The 18691-nt window shown below is 44.8% G+C and overlaps 1 protein-coding gene across 19 annotated transcripts in view; it reads right to left on the minus strand.

Moving 5' to 3' along the window:
• The window catches only part of TUT4 (terminal uridylyl transferase 4), a 90133-nt gene extending 72324 nt beyond the window's left edge, over positions 1–17809 (minus strand). For 2 of the 19 annotated variants that reach the window (XM_059727833.1, XM_019479217.2), the window contains exons 1-4: positions 11777–12348; positions 10831–10870; positions 3555–3659; positions 1188–1858 (exon numbers count right to left, since the gene is read on the minus strand). In XM_059727833.1, coding sequence (XP_059583816.1) covers positions 1188–1749 — 562 coding nt within the window. In that variant the 5' untranslated portion in view covers positions 1750–1858; positions 3555–3659; positions 10831–10870; positions 11777–12348. Of the gene's footprint in view, positions 1–1187; positions 1859–3527; positions 3660–8714; positions 8819–10798; positions 10871–11776; positions 12354–17646 lie in introns of those variants that run through there. The other 17 variants (XM_019479213.2, XM_019479211.2, XM_014598652.3 and 14 more) reach the window with 17 other exon arrangements.
• Positions 17810–18691: the final 882 nt, after the last annotated feature.

Consider the following 18691-nt stretch of genomic DNA (forward strand, 5'->3'; position numbering starts at 1 on the left):
CAAAGGAGCTCAACACTGCAGATAATGCAGTTGCATATTCTGAAGTTGAAGGAGACCTAAAAACACAGGGCTCACAGAAGTAGCGACTGAAAGAGTGCCTCAATCTTCTGAAGATTTGGAGAGAAAAACACCTCCACAGCAACCAAGTAAAAGACAAGTGCAGGGACAGATCCTGCTGTCAGGGGTGGTGCAAGGGAGCAGGGATGGGAACTGCCTCCAACTCCCAGCTGCCCCCTCAACCAAAGGTGGGCAGACCACCCTGCAGAAGAAGCAGGAAAGGACTGTTTCACGTCCCCCAGAACAGGTAAGAATCCCCCCCCATCTTGCTCTGTTCCCCCTCCATCTCCGTCCATGCTCAGCGGCACATCCCGTCCCGGTCCCTCCTCCCCCACGCACCAACGGTGCTGTCCTCATGCTCCCCAGCTGCAGCTCCACAGCCACTCCTGCCCCAGTTCAACTGGGAGGGAGGCACAGGAAGCCAGGCTGAGCCACAGCTGCAGGTGTGTTCCCCCACCTTGAGCCGCTCCTGTGCTGGCAAGCAACACCTGGGAGGTGGGCAGGAAGCAGAAACCCACCTGCTGGCCCTGCTGCTGTTGTCCCTGTTAAGCCTGGCTCCCTGTGGAGCAGGGCAGGAGCAGCTCAAGGCCACCCTGCCCATAGGGCAGCCTGGGACAGCAGCAGTGACAGGTGGGAGGGGGAGGCATCACTGAGCCCAGAGGGAAAGGGACAGGACAATTCTTCCTTGAGTCAGGGACTTAAAAGGTCCCCAAGCAGCTGCTCCCACTGCACCCCCTCTGGATCCACCCCTAGGCAAGCGTGGCATTCCTGTGCTAGAATGCAGATGCGTTTTTCTTTTTATTACTGCTAAGCCAAGACAGTGATATTAGAAAGATTTTGTTTTAATGTGATCTCGCTTCTCAAAGTAGCCCACGACTGACGCGCCAGCCAAAACATGGCTCTAAATAAATAAATGCTCCATTGGTTACAGTGGAGAAAAGACAAATTGTGACGTGCACTCCTCAGTAACAGAAGGTCCAAGTTCACAGAACGCTCTTTGTAAATGTACTGGAAGATTTGCTGTATGTAACTAAAAAGACATGCAAGACAGAAACACTTTGGAGCTCGTTTCAGAGCGGTAATAATTTCACTGCAGGAAAACAATGGATTTAGTGTTGTATAATACTCACTGAAATCATCAGACTTATGCTCCACAGTTCTTTGATCTGAAACAGTCTTACCAGGGTCACCAGTCTGATCCGTGTGTGTTTTCAACAGGAGAGTCCCTGGTGGATATTCCAGTGCTGATTTCCCTCTCTGGGAGACTGCCGAGGTTTCCATACTGACTCCGTTCCCAGAAACAGGAGAGCTTGGAAAGTTTTCTCCCACTTGTTGAGCTTTTACCTGCTTTAGGTTTTCTACTGCTGCTGGCAAATTAGGTACTTTTTTTGCTTTTCCGTGACTTCGATCCTGAAGGTTTGACACCGCATCTTTAGTTCCAGGACTACAACTATTTACCTTACATGATTTATTATCCCCAGGTTTTTCAGAACAGACATCATTTTGCTTATTCTTTTTGCTACTGTTCCCACTTGGAGAACTTCTCCCCACGTCTTTCACAGATTTATCATTTCTGTTATGTTTGTAATTCTGACTGATTGTAACTCTGACTGTTTTGCCTTCCTCATAGACAACACGGGCAGACTTCCTCGGATCATGATTTCCATTCTTTGAGCTTTTGGCCTCTTCCATTATTGTGAAGATCTGCTTCTTCTGTCACTTAAGACCACTTGAAATTCTCCAGTAATTTGAAGTTGGTTTTAAATCCACAGTTCAGGCAAGAAACTTGGCAGATTGTCTGCTGGAGAAAAATAGTAGTGTACAGTTAAAAATAGGATAAGAACAATAGCAAAACTCCAGTGAGACTATGCAATAAGCAGTCCTCCCTACAGAATAAGTAAATGTACCCATTATGAAAGGAAGCATTTTCCAAAAATAGTGTAAATACTACTCAACAATAAAATGACTAATAAAGTAAGATCCACAAACATTTTACTAATGGCTATTTCTACTAAAAAGGGGGGAGGGGTTAGGGTTAGGCTACTTCTACTAAAAAGGGGGGAGGGGACAGAAAACAACAAGATACTTATCACAGTGTTAAATTGTGAACATATGTTATGCTCTCTTTCTTTTCTTCATTTTATAGCCATAAAATGGTTTTGAATAGATCTCTCGACTTTAGAAAAGCACCGAGAAACACGTCAACAACATACACCGAGGGAAGAAAGTGAATGGAAATACTAAGAAAACAAAAACATTACTGCAAAATAAAATCTTGCCTAATAAGGCCTTTTAGAGTTGAATTTAGGAGGTTGGTATCACTCCTTGCTTAAGCAGAATCTTAAATGATTTTAAATAATCTCTTAATACCCATCAAAAATGCATGCTGATAATGATTACAACATTGTTTTCCTGTATGGAAGTGATTTAATTATATTCAGATTCATAAACTGTATAAACAATAAGGGCAATAGGGGAAGTAGTTAGCTGAAGGAATTGGCAATTCGAAGCAGACCCTTTTGTTTCTAGGCTGCGAAGTCTGGCCCAGGTCGAGTTGCCATTGATCAAATCGTTATCAGATAATACTTGTTTGATGCATTATATTAAGGTAGGTTTGTGTAGGAGGAATCTGACTTCACTGACTACTAGACAGGCATCCAGATCAGGAGAAGGAGAAATCTTTTCTTGGGACCAACTATTTCCTTATTTTGATTTTTAAAGCAGACCATGTAGCTAAGAAGTCTGCAGTAAATATTTCTATTGCATGACCTGTGAGACAATGTACTTGGGCTCTGGAATTGGGAAACATTTTGATGCTGATCTTGCTGGGATCCTGTGACCCCAGCTGACTTCCTGCCCCTTGGGCAGGTGGCTGGACTCGATGATCTTATGAGGTCCCTTCCAGCCCTAATGTCTCTGAAATCTATGAAAATGCATGACCAAAAGCAGCCACTGCAGGAAGCTAACTCAGTTCAAAACATACAACATGTATATGAATACAGGAAAAAACATTTCTTCTACAACTCAAACTGTGGAGAAGCAAAGTTTTGACCTTTTATTCTTACTTAACACCTGCCTCCATAAAACCTTTCATGATATATTTTTGGATGTGAACTATTAATACATGGTTTCAGGTCAGATCTACTAAAGTATGTAAAAGAGCATCTACAATCAATAGAGCTGTCCAAACATTTTAGCTAAATGCCCATCCGAGCCCTAAGGCCTTAGTAATATCACTCAGTACATGATGGGTGGGGGGGCAGAACAAGTCTTATTTCTTTGATCAGGCTGTTAAATGCTTTTTTTTAATTAATCAAAGAACACTAATGTTGCTCAGAAGCAGAAGGGAGGCTTGTGACAGGCACTAGTAAAAACTTCTAAATAATTTTGAGATTACAAGTGCTGCTCTACAAAGGAGAAAGAACAGTTTTAAAATATTTATAACTGTGGCAAAACTTGAATACCAGTACCTTTGAAATATAAAGCTGATACTTTACCCACTAAGTTACACATCTTGTAGGTAGCAACCACAGGAATTTATGGGTGCTAAGCAAGCCATCAAATAGATACCCATATTGTTCAGCTGGGGAAAAATGGAAACACTGCAAAAAAAAATATCAAAAAAAAAAAATCACAAAAATTAACAACCAAAGGCCTGCCTAGATTTTATTACAATATAATTCATGCAAAATTGTATTTAACAGACACAGAAAGGAAGTCAGATTCAAAGTAATGTATTTGTAAAGCTCTTATTTCTTTATGTATTATAACAGCTCAGATTATTCAACCTGAACATAAAAAGACTAATTTACTATTCATCTTTCACGATGATTTTTTTTTTCCCCCCACATTTTCCTCGGTTTGAAGGTAGACTAAGCAAGTCTCAATTTCTGGTTCATGAATCTGCACAATGCTACAACTATTTCACTAGCAAACACTTTAGGAGAAGGTTCAAACCATGTACTATAAACTGATGGGATTTTTTTTAAATTATTGAGATCACTGGGTTTCCATCTTCTTTCTGAAAAAAAGAAAACCCCAAAAAACAAAGCAAACAACCGACCAGAACAAAATGAAACAAAACTCAAAACAAGAACACACTACATTTGTAGTGTACAATTAGTTATATTTTGCTTCTTTTTGAGAAGGGGGTCTTTCAATATTTCAGCTATAATGTTTGTCCATAAACAGAACAATTAAGACTAATTTATATTTGTTATATTAGAGGGATAGATTTAAAAATATATAAAAAAAGTCATAGGCGGGTCTTCCCTTGTTGAGATTCAAGAGCTATCACCAATTTCAGTTGCATGTGAGGCCGTAAGAGTTCACTCGGCTCTTTGCAGGGCTGTGTTAACAGAATGAGAATATTAAAAGTTGACTGAGTCTATCTCTGTAAAGCAGACTCCCACTCCTTTTCATAGGACATACACAAACTTGCAGCCAAGATGAGATAAGCTCCTCCTGGCTCGCCTCCCTTCTAGCTGCTGAAGGAACATCAGAGTCATATTTGAGTCTTGGCTGCAAAAACATGCGGGCAGCAACTCCAAAAGCTGGATCCAGCACTCCGCTAATAAGCTACAACTCCAGCTGGCAAGCAGAAGATACAGCTCCGAAGACAGGTGAAACTGGATAGATGCTGTTAAGTTAAAAACAATCCTGTATTTTTTTTTTAATCTCCTAAGTTACAAGCAAGACCTAGAAATAAATTCAAATCATAAAAAAAGGATTTTTTATTTTTTTTAAAATCCAGGGAAGCATTTTTTGAGACGATCCTACCTTTTCTCACTGACCACACCCCAAAATGAGTGGCAGGCTTGGCTTTGGGAAGGCAGAACGAAGGTTCAGAGTCAGGGCTGAAGCCAGCTGCATGGAGCAGGGGCGGGGTCTGCCCTTCGTGCCCCCCCCAGTTTGGACCTCTTACAGCTTCTGCCAAGTTGGGAGACGTTCAAGTACTGGGGAAGGGGACCCTGTTGCCCAAAAGTTTGTCCAAATTCTCCCGCAACTATATAGCCAGCCTAATACAACTTTTCACGCTGCAAAATCCTTGCCTCTCACATTTTTCCTGGACTATCAAGGCTATATCATTCCAACACTACCTTAAATATCTCAAATATTTTCTATTTGCATATACTGTATTTCTTTCTGCTTAGATGAGTAACTGACTCATTCGTTTCGCTTTTAGCTCTTATCAGCGTTTGGCTTTCGTGCAGGAGAACAAGACTTGGATTGCAAATATTTGGAGGGAAGAGAGGGATTTTGTTTTTGCTTTTTTTTCTTTTTAAGGAAAGTTAAACTGTTTCTAAACTAAAATAAAACAGGAATATTTCGGTTGGACTCAGATTTAATGAAAAGTTTGGGCTGGGTTTTTTTTGCACAGCTGGTTCTAGGCTTAGGTGACCTGACTAATGCATACTGTCATCAAGTGGAAGCAAATAAACTGTAGGCCAATGTACGTCATTTATGACTTAATTTACTCAGTTTCTCTTAGCCATGAAAAGTAAAACCTGCAAATCTTGTGTAGTTTGATTAGCACCTAAACTTAGAAATAAAGGTACAAGTTGAAAACATACACGGATGGCTAGTGGTCCTAAATATCTGGTTACTAATAGCAACACCGTCACCAAAATCAGAGAGCTGAATTTTTATTAAAACAACATTACTGAGGAGTGCTTATCACTGTGATAACAGCAGGACAGGAACCGCCCTGCTTTTATTGCACCATTTTCAGTTTTCTCAATTATCTTGCTGCTACATAGAGAAATGCTCTTCCAATATAACAGTATGGACTTATTTAACCTTACTTGACAGAGGCTGCAATTCAGCTTGTAGCCTTATCTTTAGATTAGAATACCAGGCCCACTAGCATCACTGGAAAATTTAAGTTTCCCTCTTTAACCTGTTTCGTATTGCTCAAAATTACTGCTAAAATTAAAAGGAAAATAGTGTAAAAGTTAAAAAGTATCAAATGAGATAGCTGGTGACATCTGAGACACTGGCAGTAAATCAAATCTCAGAAAACTAGTATTTACTGGTATTTTTTAAATTAAATAACTTGATTCATCTATTACTAATTCTGAAGACTGAATGGCTCAAAGGATTAAAAACAGAATATCACCAGTAAGTCACCCCCACCCCCAGCAATGACTTTTGATCATTTCTGTGTTACATTAGCTGATTTTTTTCTGATTGATGAACAAGGGTTTGCTGGTCATAGTTTAGCTTCTTCAAAAACATGAACGTGTAGCTTGGAGGGTGAATGAAACCTTGTTGACATTAGTTACAACACAGGACAAGGGTTAGAAAGATCATTCAGACTGAACTAGTCTCTTACTTTTAACTGCAGTTTTTCTAGGTTAAAAATAATAAATTTAATATCAAAACTATTTAAACCAACATCATTTTTACAGTTTCCTTCAATTAAATAATTTTCTCTGTACCACGTCCACAAAAAGGCAAAGAAAGCGAATACTACTATTATATAGGGCCACAGTGAATACTATCGTATTTAATGTGATAAAAGCTCAAAGTTCAGAACTATTTTATCTCAGAGATTATTATAAAACCAAACTGCATGGCTACACTTAAAGCCCGAGCGTTAATTTTCTAGCCTGCCAAAAGGTAAATGCAACAAAAGCCAAAATAAGTCCCGCTCCGCTATTGCTGAGAAGGTTGCATTTAGTGATGTCAGAGCTGAATTTGGTCCTGAATATTTACATGAATATCAAAACTATCTAAATGATTATCAAAATGTCATTATGCTTGTAATACATAGCTCAAAGTAATCAGATTTTCTACTACCGATGAGAAATGATTAATCTTATAAATTGATTACAGGATTGGAAGAGGGCTAACGTCATCCCAATCTTTAAGAAGGGGAGGAAGGAGGACCCGGGGAACTATAGACCAGTCAGCCTTACTGCTATGTCTGGGAAAATCCTAGAAAAAATTATCAAGGAGCACAGGTGTGGGAGCCCACTAGCTAATGCGATGCGGAGGGATAACCAACATGGGTTTTTAGCAGGCAGGTCCTGCCTCATTAACCTAGTTTCCTTTTACGACAAGGCCACCAATTGCTTAGATGCAGGAGTCGAGGTGGATGTTATCAATTTGGACTTCAAGAAGGCCTTTGACACAGTAGCCCATACCATCCTTATAAATAAACTGAGGGGATTCGCCTTGGATGACTATACGGTAGACTGGGTAGCAAACTGGCTCAAGGGTCACACCCAGAGAGTGATGGTGGATGGGTCGTTGTCAACCTGGAAAGATGCGGGCCATGGAGTCCCTCAGGGCTCAGTTCTGGGACCAGGGCTGTTCAACACCTTAATCAGTAATCTGGATGAGGGGGTAGAAAGCACCCTGTCCAAATTCACGGATGACACAAAAATATGGGGTGAAGCTAGCACCTTGGAGAGGAGGAACCAGATCCAGGCTGACCTCGACAGGCTGGGGAAGTGGGCAGAGAGCAACAGGATGCAATTCAATAAGGACAGGTGCAAGGTGCTGCATCTAGGAAGGAAGAACTGTCACCATACCTACAGGCTGCGGAGCAACCTTCTCAACTCCACTGAGCCAGAAAGAGATCTCGGAGTCACTGTTGACTCCAGGATGAACATGAGTCGCCAATGCGATGAAGCAGTTGGCAGAGCCCATTGCACCTTGTCGTGCATCCATAGGTGCTTCACAAACAGGTCCAGGGAGGTGATTCTCCCCCTCTGTGCGGCACTGGTCAGGCCGCAGCTGGAGTGCTGCATCTAATTCTGGGTGCCACAGTTCAAGAGGGATGTGGACAACCTGGAGAGGGTCCAAAGAGCCACTCTTCTGATTAAAGGTCTGCAGGGAAGGCCCTACGAGGAAAGGCTAAGGGACCTTAACCTCTTCAGCCTCTTCAAGAGAAGGCTGAGAGGGGACCATGTGGCAGTATACAAATTTGTAAGTGGGGAGCAACATGAAGCAGGCGACAATCTGTTCACCAGGGCACCCCCTGGAACAGCAAGGAACAATGGCCATAAGCTACTGGAGAGAAGGTTTAGGCTGGACATTAGGAGAAAGTTCTTCACGGTAAGAGCTGCCAGGATCTGGAATGGGCTCCTAAGGGAGGTGGTGCTTGCCCTATCCTTGGGGGTCTTCAAGAGGAGACTGGACAGGCACCTGGCTGGGTTCACATGACCCCAGGGTTGGTGACTCTTTTCTTGCCTGCCAGGGGCAGGGGGTCAGACTAGATGGCCCACTGAGGTCCCTTCTGACTCTATGAATCTATGATTAATGAAACTTATAGAAGGTACATTCCTCTCCCCCACCCTGGGCAGACAAGGTTTTCCAAAAAATGAAAAAAAAAGTCCTTTTTCTCCTGATACATAAATTGGTTAACTATATTCAACGGAGGGTGAGGAGGGGGGTGTCCGTCTACTTTCCTCTGAAGCACGGACACAGCTGAAGCTGGCAGGGATGAACTACTGCTCTGAATAGCTGGGTAAATCTTCCTTTCAGAGGCCTAGTTGGTAAGCCCGCTCACACTTGTGTTCCCAGTTATTAGACACTTTTCTATCAGGATAAAATTCTCACGGATCAGATCAGACCAGATGGGTAGTGACCAAGAGGGCTGCCCGCCCTCCCCTGCAGCACAGGGCACAGCTCGACTAGGCATCTCTCACCTGATCAACTCCCTGACGTTTCAGGGGCCTCTAGCTTCATTCTTAACACAAAGTTTTTACCTCCTGAAGTCCAACTCAAATCTCTGTATTTAGCATAAAGAGACCTGGGGGAAATATAATGGCCAATGGTCAAGCTAGATCTCTAATAGTCCCTTTTGGCCTAAAATGCAACATAATGTTCTGAGAATTATCAACAAAACCTAACCTTAATAACGATTAAGGTTTCTACACCTAGCTGGCTTTTCACCATTACAGTTCAGCGGGCTTGCAAAATGCAAGGACCAGACAGTTTCACTTTTGACAGTTTTAAGTTTCATTTCCTGGTTCTCATCCAGTCGTATTAACAAAGGTTATATTTGAACTGCACCAACTAGAGGGAAGTGCTTCGATCCAAACAGGGCAAAAATGGGGCTTTTGTGTGTTTATTAAAATTTCAGAGACATTTCTATTCTTTTGTGAAACCTTTCACCTCTCCCCCTCCCAAAAATTTAATTTTGCTCTTAAGCATCATTTAACCTTTTTATTTTTAAAAAGGAAACTACACTTTGTGTCCAGTTTTGTTGTATCAGCATACCTAGGGGGGCAGAGGGAGGGGACTGGATAACTTCTGTGCCCCAGCTGTATATGGTTTTCATATGCACTTTGTCCGAGGGCATTTACAAGTCATTCAAGCACTACTCATTCTTCATGGCATTAGTAAAAAGAAAAAAAAAAAATGTTCACCCTACAGCTCAATATGGTTAAATTGCATTTATTCATATTGCTAGAATTTAGAAGCTGCATCTAGATTATAACACCAAAATCACAGAGATTTATGGCTCTGAGCAGTAATGTTAATAATTACTGCAGCACTTCAGGCTTATGCATCTACCAGCAATGACCCAGGGCATCTAACTGTTGCTTTGCCCCTCTGACATTCCTGCCTGTTCTGGTCCTAGAAGTCCAAGTATTTAATTTCACAAAAGATCCCACTTCCAGCATCAAGCAAGAAGAGCAGAAAGACAGCAAGCTGAACTGTATATTATGTGAAAAACTGGTGTTGCCATAAATCCAATTATTTGGGTTCAGTGGTAATCTCTTATCACTCAGCAAGGAGGTTGCTTTTTAAATGTTGCAACCCAATTTGAAAGGCTAGTAATTTCTCCAGTCTAGTCCCAAGCTAAGAAATTTGGTAGTCAGCTTCCTGTGAAAAGTTTCCATCTGCATAAAATGCTTTATACCAGACTTAGACAACTGACCATTAAATTCCTTTTTGATGGGACTAAAACAATTTTCTTTGATACAGAAGCAAGCAGACAGATACTGTATTTCTTTTCATCTCAATAGTTTTCATAAACAAGATGTACAGGTTGCAGGTTATTTTATTTATTTGCATTGACATACTTGTTCTTCTTTTCCACAGAGTCAATGTAAGTGGGAAAAAGTAAAGAAAAGGGATGTGGGCCTTAACACTGGACCACACTTTGGTGTGAAACTCCTAAATTCTCATTCTTGCCCTGATAACGATCCCTACAAAATGCAGCCGAAACTACTTCCCAGTCTCAAAGAGGTGTTGTGAACATTACCTACAGTTCATCCTTGTCCAGCATCACGACAATGAAAGCACACGGTATGCCTGACCCTGGGCAAACTCGAATGAATGAAGGGACTCCTACCATATTTCGGATCAGGCCACAAGTATTATTGTAATCACGCCCTAAAATGAGTGCACATTTTACTAAGTTAAGGAACTGTTTTAACACAACTTATGCAATAGGATGTTTTTTCAAAATGCTGTGCAAGCTGTAGGTTCGCTCATATAGAATTAACCCCAAGCAGTGACACATGTTTTTGGAATAGTTTATCTGAACCCTTGCTTTAGAAAAGCTTTGGAAGGGAGTACATTCAAACACTTGGCATACAGTCCGACTCATGACAGTCTGCAAACAAGCTATTGATTACAGTCTCCCAAGCCAAGGTTTCTTTTTTGTCAAGGAAATTCTGAATCTATGCATAGCTGCCAATTTGAGATCAGAAAAGGTAGACAAATGAAGTTTCTAAAGAGGATTCTGAGTCTTACAACAGTTGCATTTGATATTACTTACTGTTGTCTACTTCACTGAATAGAAATAGGTACCTGTTTTGTCTTGAAAATTTACTGAACACCATCAGCAGACCTATTCATTTAAAAAAAAAAAAAAAGTTAGAGCCAAAAGAAAGTTATTAAAACCACGCATGAACTCATAGGCTGTACTGGATAAAAGTTAAATACGCTAAAAAAGGATTAGTATTCAGACTGTAACTGTATTCGTCTAGAGGAAAAGGCAATCAGGGCTTGTAGTAGAAATGATATCTTTTATTAGAGCAACAAGATTTTTTTGCAACTTTTTTTTTTTTTTTTTTTACAATTTTTTTTTTTTTTTTGCAATATAATAAAATAAAAAGATATCATTTCTACTACGAGCCCCAATTCCCTAAAAAAAATGGATTTACATTTAGGGTCACTAACACCAAGGGATAGTGTAGTTAATACAATTTGACACTGCAAAGTTCAGAGAAAATTACTGAAGTACCTACACTTAAAGACAGTGTTATGATTTACCAACACGTAGTTTATGTTCATCAATATACCAGTTGTTAAAGCATGAAAAATCAGCACGAATACATTAAAGCGCTAATATAACATTTGGCCTCGATCCCGGAGCTACGTCCATACAGAAAGGGGATAACGATAACAGGGAAAGGCTGCTAGTATATATATATATAAATTTTTTTAAATTTCAGAGCCTATTAGTACGATCCCTGGAAAACATTAGGATTTATTCAGCACTGGGCAAGAAACTGTGCAAAATACATAGTGCAAAATTATAATCCTTCCAAGGGGAGCCCAAAGGAGAAAAGGAGGAAGGGGGAGCACCACAAAAAAGGAACTGGAGGTATTTTGCTTTCAGGTGGACTGGAGATAAGCGCGATTCACTCGGACGCCCCCGCGACAACTAAGACGATGCCGGTACCCCCCCCACAACACAACACAACACAACACAACACAACTTTCTAAGCACTGTTTCCTGCCACATACGTACCCCCCGCGCCATCAAGATGCCCCTGGTGAACAGCTCAATGCTGCTGGCAGCTCCCCTCCGGGCATTTGTGCAGACAGATGACACCAGGCCCTTTCTGCAGCAATACAGGGGCGTCCTCGACCCCTTCCTCAGCCTTCGTTTCACTAAAAACCCCGGGCCCGACCCCGACCCATGGGGGTCAGGCAGCCAAAGGGGGTTTCTCGCTCCTCGGGATAAAGTCTCAGGGACCAGGGCACACGCCAAGGGGCCGCAGGGGAGGCACCAAAGCAGGTAAACAGAGCTGCCCCAGGATAACCCCGAAGGCAGTCACAGGACGCGCACGCTCAGCCCGGGAAGTCCCTCGCCCACCTCCAGCCGGGCCCCAGGCGCCGGCCCCGCGTCGCTGCGCGCCGGTTCCCCGGCGGGGTCACGGGCGGGGCGGCTGCGGCTCAGCTGTGCCAGCCCGACCCCGCTTTCTGCCCATCGCTCCCCTGCTGTCTGGCACACAGCCAGACCGGAACTGGCCGCTCACTTCCTCTTCCTGCTTCCAGAGGCCTCTGGGATCCGCAGTCCAGACTCGCCCGGGGGCACGACTCTCGTCACTTCCTCTTCCGGCTTCCAGAGGCCTCTGGGATTTGTAGTCCGGAATGACAGCCCACAGGACCCTCCTCCTCCCCCCCCCGCTTTCTGTTACACGCTCCTATCACATTTCCAGCTTGCGCAATACATCACATGGCACGAAACGTACATTATGTCCCCCCCCCCCGTCTCAACGGGACGTGCCCCGGCGTCACCGAGCCACCCTCCGTGGTCCACCGCAGACTTCAGGGATGGGGGTCACTACTGATGTTGCCCCCACGTCTAGCCTTCCCCGTTGGATCCGCTCATCTTCGCTCTCATCAGGCCACGGGTCTCACCCAACATTTCCTGGCCTAGAAGCATCGTCTGCCAGCACCCCATTGGGCGTATTTGGGGCCGTATTGGCGGGGGTTCGGTTATGATTGTCGATAAAAAGGCATCCCTAGCCCCCTAGTCTGTCCCGTGAGCGCACACAGGGCTTCATCCGGTTATAGTACTACCCGTGTTTGTCCGGTCAGCCTGCTCGCCAGCTCATCTAACACCTCAAGTAACTTCTTGACTGTAGGGAGGCCACTGAAATCACTACAGAGCTTCTGGCACCGACCCTGCCTCCTAGTTTTGTTGTGCACCTACAGCTCACACACCTGTCCAGCGACCCCGAGCTCACAGCTGTCTTTCTGCCTGTGTGCGGCTACAGCCTGATGTCTCTTAACTGAGCTGGATGTAACCGGCCACTTTTATAACATGTTCAAACAGGTTGTTAAATCCTTCCGATGCATTTATTCCAGAGACAACATCAACAGAGAGAAAAATCTCCCATCCAAGCACCGTATATGGCGGAGACCCTGTAGACAATCGGACATTGCTCTGATAGGCCATCGTGACATACGGGAGTACCTCCTTTTGTATTGTCAGGTTGTCTTGAATCAGAGACAACCCGAGCACAGTTGAACTGTTCCACTAGTCCATCAGATCAGGGGCCGATAGGGTGCCGTGCAGGTTTTCTTAAATTTCCAAAAGGTCACAGATGCAACAGAATAGCTGAGATTCAAAATTTCTCCCTTGGTCGATGTGGAGGGATTGAGGTACACTGTGACAGCACACAAATCTCTCGACACCATCTGAGCCTCCTGATCGGGGAAAGGGTGGGTAGGCTTCAGCCCACTTGGAGAAATAGCCAGCCACTACTAAGACATACTTGTTTCCACGTGGTGCAGTGGGTAGGGGACCCAGGATATCCATGACTGTCCTTTCCAGGGGTCATCCAGACTGTGTGGAGATCACAGGAACCTTGGGACTACTCCTCATCCTTTTGTGTGCTGCACATTGCACAGTTTGCACCAGTCCATAATAAATCGCCTCCAGCCTAACCAGAAATACCAGGCCTGGACCTTAGGAGAGGCTCTGTTCAAGCCAAATGTCCCCCACTATAGGAATCGTGCAGGGCTTGCAGAATTATTGGCATTTCCCTCTCTGGCACCACTATTTGAACGTGCTTGGGTCTCTGGGCAAACCCAGGAAGCTTCTGCGCCAGGACTCCTTGCCTAATGCTTAGTTCATGCCACACTACCTGGTATCGCTTTAGGTGAGGATGACATTGCCCTTCTTCAGGGAATTCCTTGCTACTGAGTTCCTTCTACCTTATTGGTTTTTTGATGTCAGCATCTTCCCGTTGTTTTTTCCACCAATCTGTCAGCCATCTGGCTTTTTCTGCCTCTGGGGCTGGTTCACCCCTGGCTGTCTCAGCAGTTGATAGTGGTTGTATCCCCACTGTTTCATCTTCAGGTTCAACTTCCACTGTGTGAAGTCTACCGAACAAGGTGTTGGTATTCCATGGTTGCCTCTTGAAGTGATGCATGCTGCCAGGTGGTCGAACTCTTCCGGCTGCTCCTGTTGTTCACTCCTGATTGCCTCTGCTGTTGATAGCGGTCATATCTCCACTGACCTGCTTTTAGGTTCACCCCCCTCATCCACGTGAGGCCTACGGGACAAAGCATCGGCATTCTGGCAGTGCATCGCCCTGGGAGGCAACATCTGGCAGTAGAACTCAGCCAGCTGTTCCAACCACCTGGCCAGCTGTCCTTCAGGTTGTTGAAAATTGTGCAAGTACAGGAGAGAACTATGATTTTTCTCAGCATGAAGCGTCTTCGCAAGAGGAAGTGCCAAAAGTGCTTAGTAAAGGTCACCACATCAAGCAATTCCTCTCTGGCAGCTGTAGATTGGCACTTGGCTTTGTTTAAGGTTCAGCTGGCATAGGATACTACCAATTCTTGGCCTTCTTCAGCTGGGAACAAAACAGCTCCCAATGCCCAGGTCACTTGCATTAGCACCCAACAAGAAAGGTAAATGAAGATCAGAGTATGCCAAGATAGGGGATAACATCAACTGCTCTTTTAGCTCCTGGAAGGCATCTTGACATTCTTTTATCTTATCGGAGAGTTTATGCAAGGGGTCTGCAATGGTAGCAAAACTCACCACAAAGCTGCAGTAGCAGGCTAGACCCAAAAAGCTGCACAATTCTTTCACATTTCAAGGTACTGACCAGGTTTTGATGGTCTCCACTTTCCCTGGGTCAGGGTCTACCACCTCTGTAGAGACCACATGTCCCAAGAAGTTCACTTCCCTGCAGAAAAGCTGAGATTTGACAGATTTAATTTTTAGATTTGCTTCCTTCAGCCTCTCAAGCACAGCTCTCAGTTTCTGCAAAAGATGAATCTTTCAGGAGCACACCACAATGATACCATCTAGGTACATCATGCAGGAGGTCCCTTGTAAATCCACTAATACAATATCCATCACTCTCCAAAATGTACCAGGAGCACTGCATAGCCCAAAAGCCATAATGTTAAACTAAAAAAGCCCCTTCTTAGTGCAGAATGCAGTCTTAGCTCTGTCCTCTGGGTGCACTTCCACCTGCCAGTACCCACTAGCTAGGTCATGGGTAGAGTCCAGCATGTCATCAATTCAAGGCAAAGGGTAAGTACCCTTAACAGTAACATCATTCAGCCCATGGTAATCCACTGAACCACACATTTCTCACTTTCATCCACACCAACACCACAGGAGCAGCCCGTGGGCTGACAGAGAACCTGATGATGTCCCTCTCTTCCATTCCTTGCAGCTGCTGGTCAAGCTCCTGCTGGAAATGAATAGGTACTCTTTGTGGCACTCGTTTGACAGGTCTGGCACTGTCCATGTCGATCCGGTGCTTTGTTAGGCCTGTCCGTCCCCCAGGCTGAGTACATCAGGATACTCCAGCAGTGCTTCCTGCACTGTCCCTGCTTCCATACTGACTTAACTTGAACTCACATGCCAATAGTCCTGCAGTCCATTGGTGGTTCTCACCTGGCTCTCCAAGGTGCTGGTTATTCTCTGAGCTCAGTGCTCATAGCAACTGATCTCCCTGACCCAGGATCCTCCTACAGGACAACCACACTAGTTTCAAACATGCCAATTATGGTACCAGGATGAGACCTGAGGTTCTGCCAACATGCTGGCAACATGCACTGGGATTTCACCCCTGTGGCTTTTACCCACTGCAGTTTCCATTAGAAGCCCCAATTCCTTATTGGGCTTAGGTTCAAATAAGCCCTCCTAGTCCTTGCAGGACCATCTCTTCTGTTTGTCAGCAATCATTTCACTTCTAGGAGGTATTGCCATATTCTTCTCCACTACTACTTCACACACTCCGGTTTGACCATCTGTGGTATACAGGGGAAAACATTGCTCCAGAAAGGAACAGGAACAATCAGCAAAACTCATGGCGACCTGAAATTGTTTTAGGAAATCGGTGCCCAACAATGCATCTTAATCGGCATCCTCTGCTACGAGGAATTTGCATGGCAGCTACAGGTCTTGGAAGCTGATGGCTGCACACCATTCCTCTAGGACTGGGCGCACCTCCCCGTTGGCAGCCTCGAGCACTAATCTACAAGGTCGAAGGTCCCTTTCACTCTCTTTTGTAACTTGCTCCCATACTTGGTGAAGTACAATGGATACCTGGCCACCTGAGTCCAGGAGGAGTTCGCAAGGGACCTCTCCTAGCTTCCCCTCCAGGTAGTATCCCAACCTTGCGGCACTGACAATTACCACCTCATCCTGCAGGCCTCTGGGTTTACCAGCAACGGATAGGCGCCTCTGCACTGCCTGCTTTAGTTTCCCTGCCCAGAATGCCACCTTCTCTCTGGGCATTCCCTCCTAAAGTGGTCACAGCGGCCACAGTGCCAGCATCGGTCAGCAGCCTCCTGACGAGATCCCAGCCATTGTGATCCAGGAGGTCTCTACTGACCCATCTGCCTTGGGGCTGAGCTTTCATACTCTTTTTGAGTTGATCCAGCTCACCCTGGATAGTCTTTATTGTCTCCATCATCATTTGCAAAGCTAGTGGTTCCAGGCTTTGGGTGTGTACTCCCAACTTCTCCTCCTTGGCATGCATATGTACCTTTGTCTTGGTGTCCTGGGTACTTAGAGCCCTCAGCTTGTTTGCCAACTCTAACTTAGTGGCTAGCTTTATAGCCTCATCCAGGCCCTGGGGTTTTCCCAGAGGTGGGCCTGCACCTCCCCACTGAAAGCATTGTTGAGAAAATGGTCACAATCCAGCATATCCTACATCTCTGGGCTGGCTTGTGGGAAGGCCTTTACAACTAGTTGTCCTAGAGCCAGGCCAAACTCTTGCACCGACTAAGGTGAGGTCCTCTTACAATTAAGGAAAGTAGCACCCACCCAGCATCTGGTTCCAAAGCATCTCCCAAGGCCCCTATCAGGTGCTTGCAATCCCACTGCTGAGCCACAGGTAGACCACCCTAGTCTCTCCTGTGAGCAACAGGCTCAGGAATTGTAGCTTAGTGGCCTTACATCATTTATTTAACACAGCTGCCATTTCAAACTGTTCATGCCAGTCAACCCATTCTTATTGCTCCCCGCTATAGGGTTCTGGATTGAATCTAGGTCTTAAACCAGTAAGTAGGGCACATGTTCGTCCCCACTCCCAGAAGGGTGCTGCCCCTGTGTAGCACTTGTCTCCCCTGCTCAAAGCCCACACAACGACAAAAACTATGCACACGCTGCAACAGTTTGCCCTATGCCTTACGTCCTTTGTCCGCCAATCCCACTACTGCCACCAGTGGTACCAAACCCCTGCAGGATCAGGCACGAGCATCACAGCCAAAAAAGCCTTTCTCACTTTTACTTAGAAAGTCTCTAGGATTCGGGTCACAAGCCAACAGGCCAAAGGGAAGGAACAACTACAGGTAAGAAGACATTCATGGTATAATAACATATACTCAGAGGGTCGGTATCGCCAGAATACATACATTCAGCACAAGTTCCCTTTCCTGACCTCCGGACGTCCACCCAGGAGCCAGCCTTTAGTCCAGAGTCACCCTGTGCAGGTTTCCACGACGGGGGTCACACGTATTCAGTGTGTCGCTCAGCTGTGCTGTCCAGTCCTTCCTCTCCCCCCCATCTCTCCCCTGCCGTTTGGCACAGAGCCAAACCGGAATCGTCTGGTCACTTCCTCTTCCTGCTTCCAGAGGCCTCTGGGATTTGTAGTGCAGACTTACTGCCAGCAGGACTCTGCAGGGTTGCTCCCCTTCTGTCACACACTTGTATTACATTTCCAACTCGTGCAAGACATAACACTACACAAGACACGCATGGCATTTACAGAGGTACTTCCACCGCTCTGCGAGGCTGACACAACTATCACAAAACATGCTGTTTCCTTTGCAGGGGTTGCAATTGCTAATGTGTCTGGCTAAGAAGCTCCCTCCTGCCTACGTAAGCTTCTTCTGACAAACGCTGCAATTAAGTCATACTTTAGTGGTTGGGTCATTGCTCTTGCCAGGGAAAAGGTTATGTCACAACCCTTTGGGATTAGACTGTTACTATTCTAGTCCCTACATTAAGGCATTAAGAACACAGCTCCCTTTGAAAAGCAGAAACATGACAACTTTACAACAGATTCAACCAGAAGGAATGTCTGGGATCCAACGTATATTGTCCAGGAATCCAAATACTCGAGCAGCATGAGAAATGAGCAACCGGGGTCATACGATCCCTGTTTAAATGGAAGTGACTATGTAACCTACATTTTCTCTCTCTAACCATTACACTGATTTTTTTTTTCCAGAAACTCATCCTAAATCTGCCTGCCTGCCTTATTCTCAATGCCTGGCCATTATGTTCAATACTGACATTCAGCCTGGACTATTCCTGTCCTTTGGCCTTCCAGCCACACCACTGAAGGCCAGAGGGCTCCAGTGGACCCGACTCATTAAACCATTGGACAAATCCTCAATCATCAGGAGCAAACCACCTCCTTCAGCCACGTGTGTCCACAAGACAATTCTACAGCAA

The sequence above is a fragment of the Alligator mississippiensis genome, chromosome 5 (assembly GCF_030867095.1).
Source record: "Alligator mississippiensis isolate rAllMis1 chromosome 5, rAllMis1, whole genome shotgun sequence".
In the NCBI taxonomy this organism is placed as follows: Eukaryota; Metazoa; Chordata; order Crocodylia; family Alligatoridae; genus Alligator; species Alligator mississippiensis.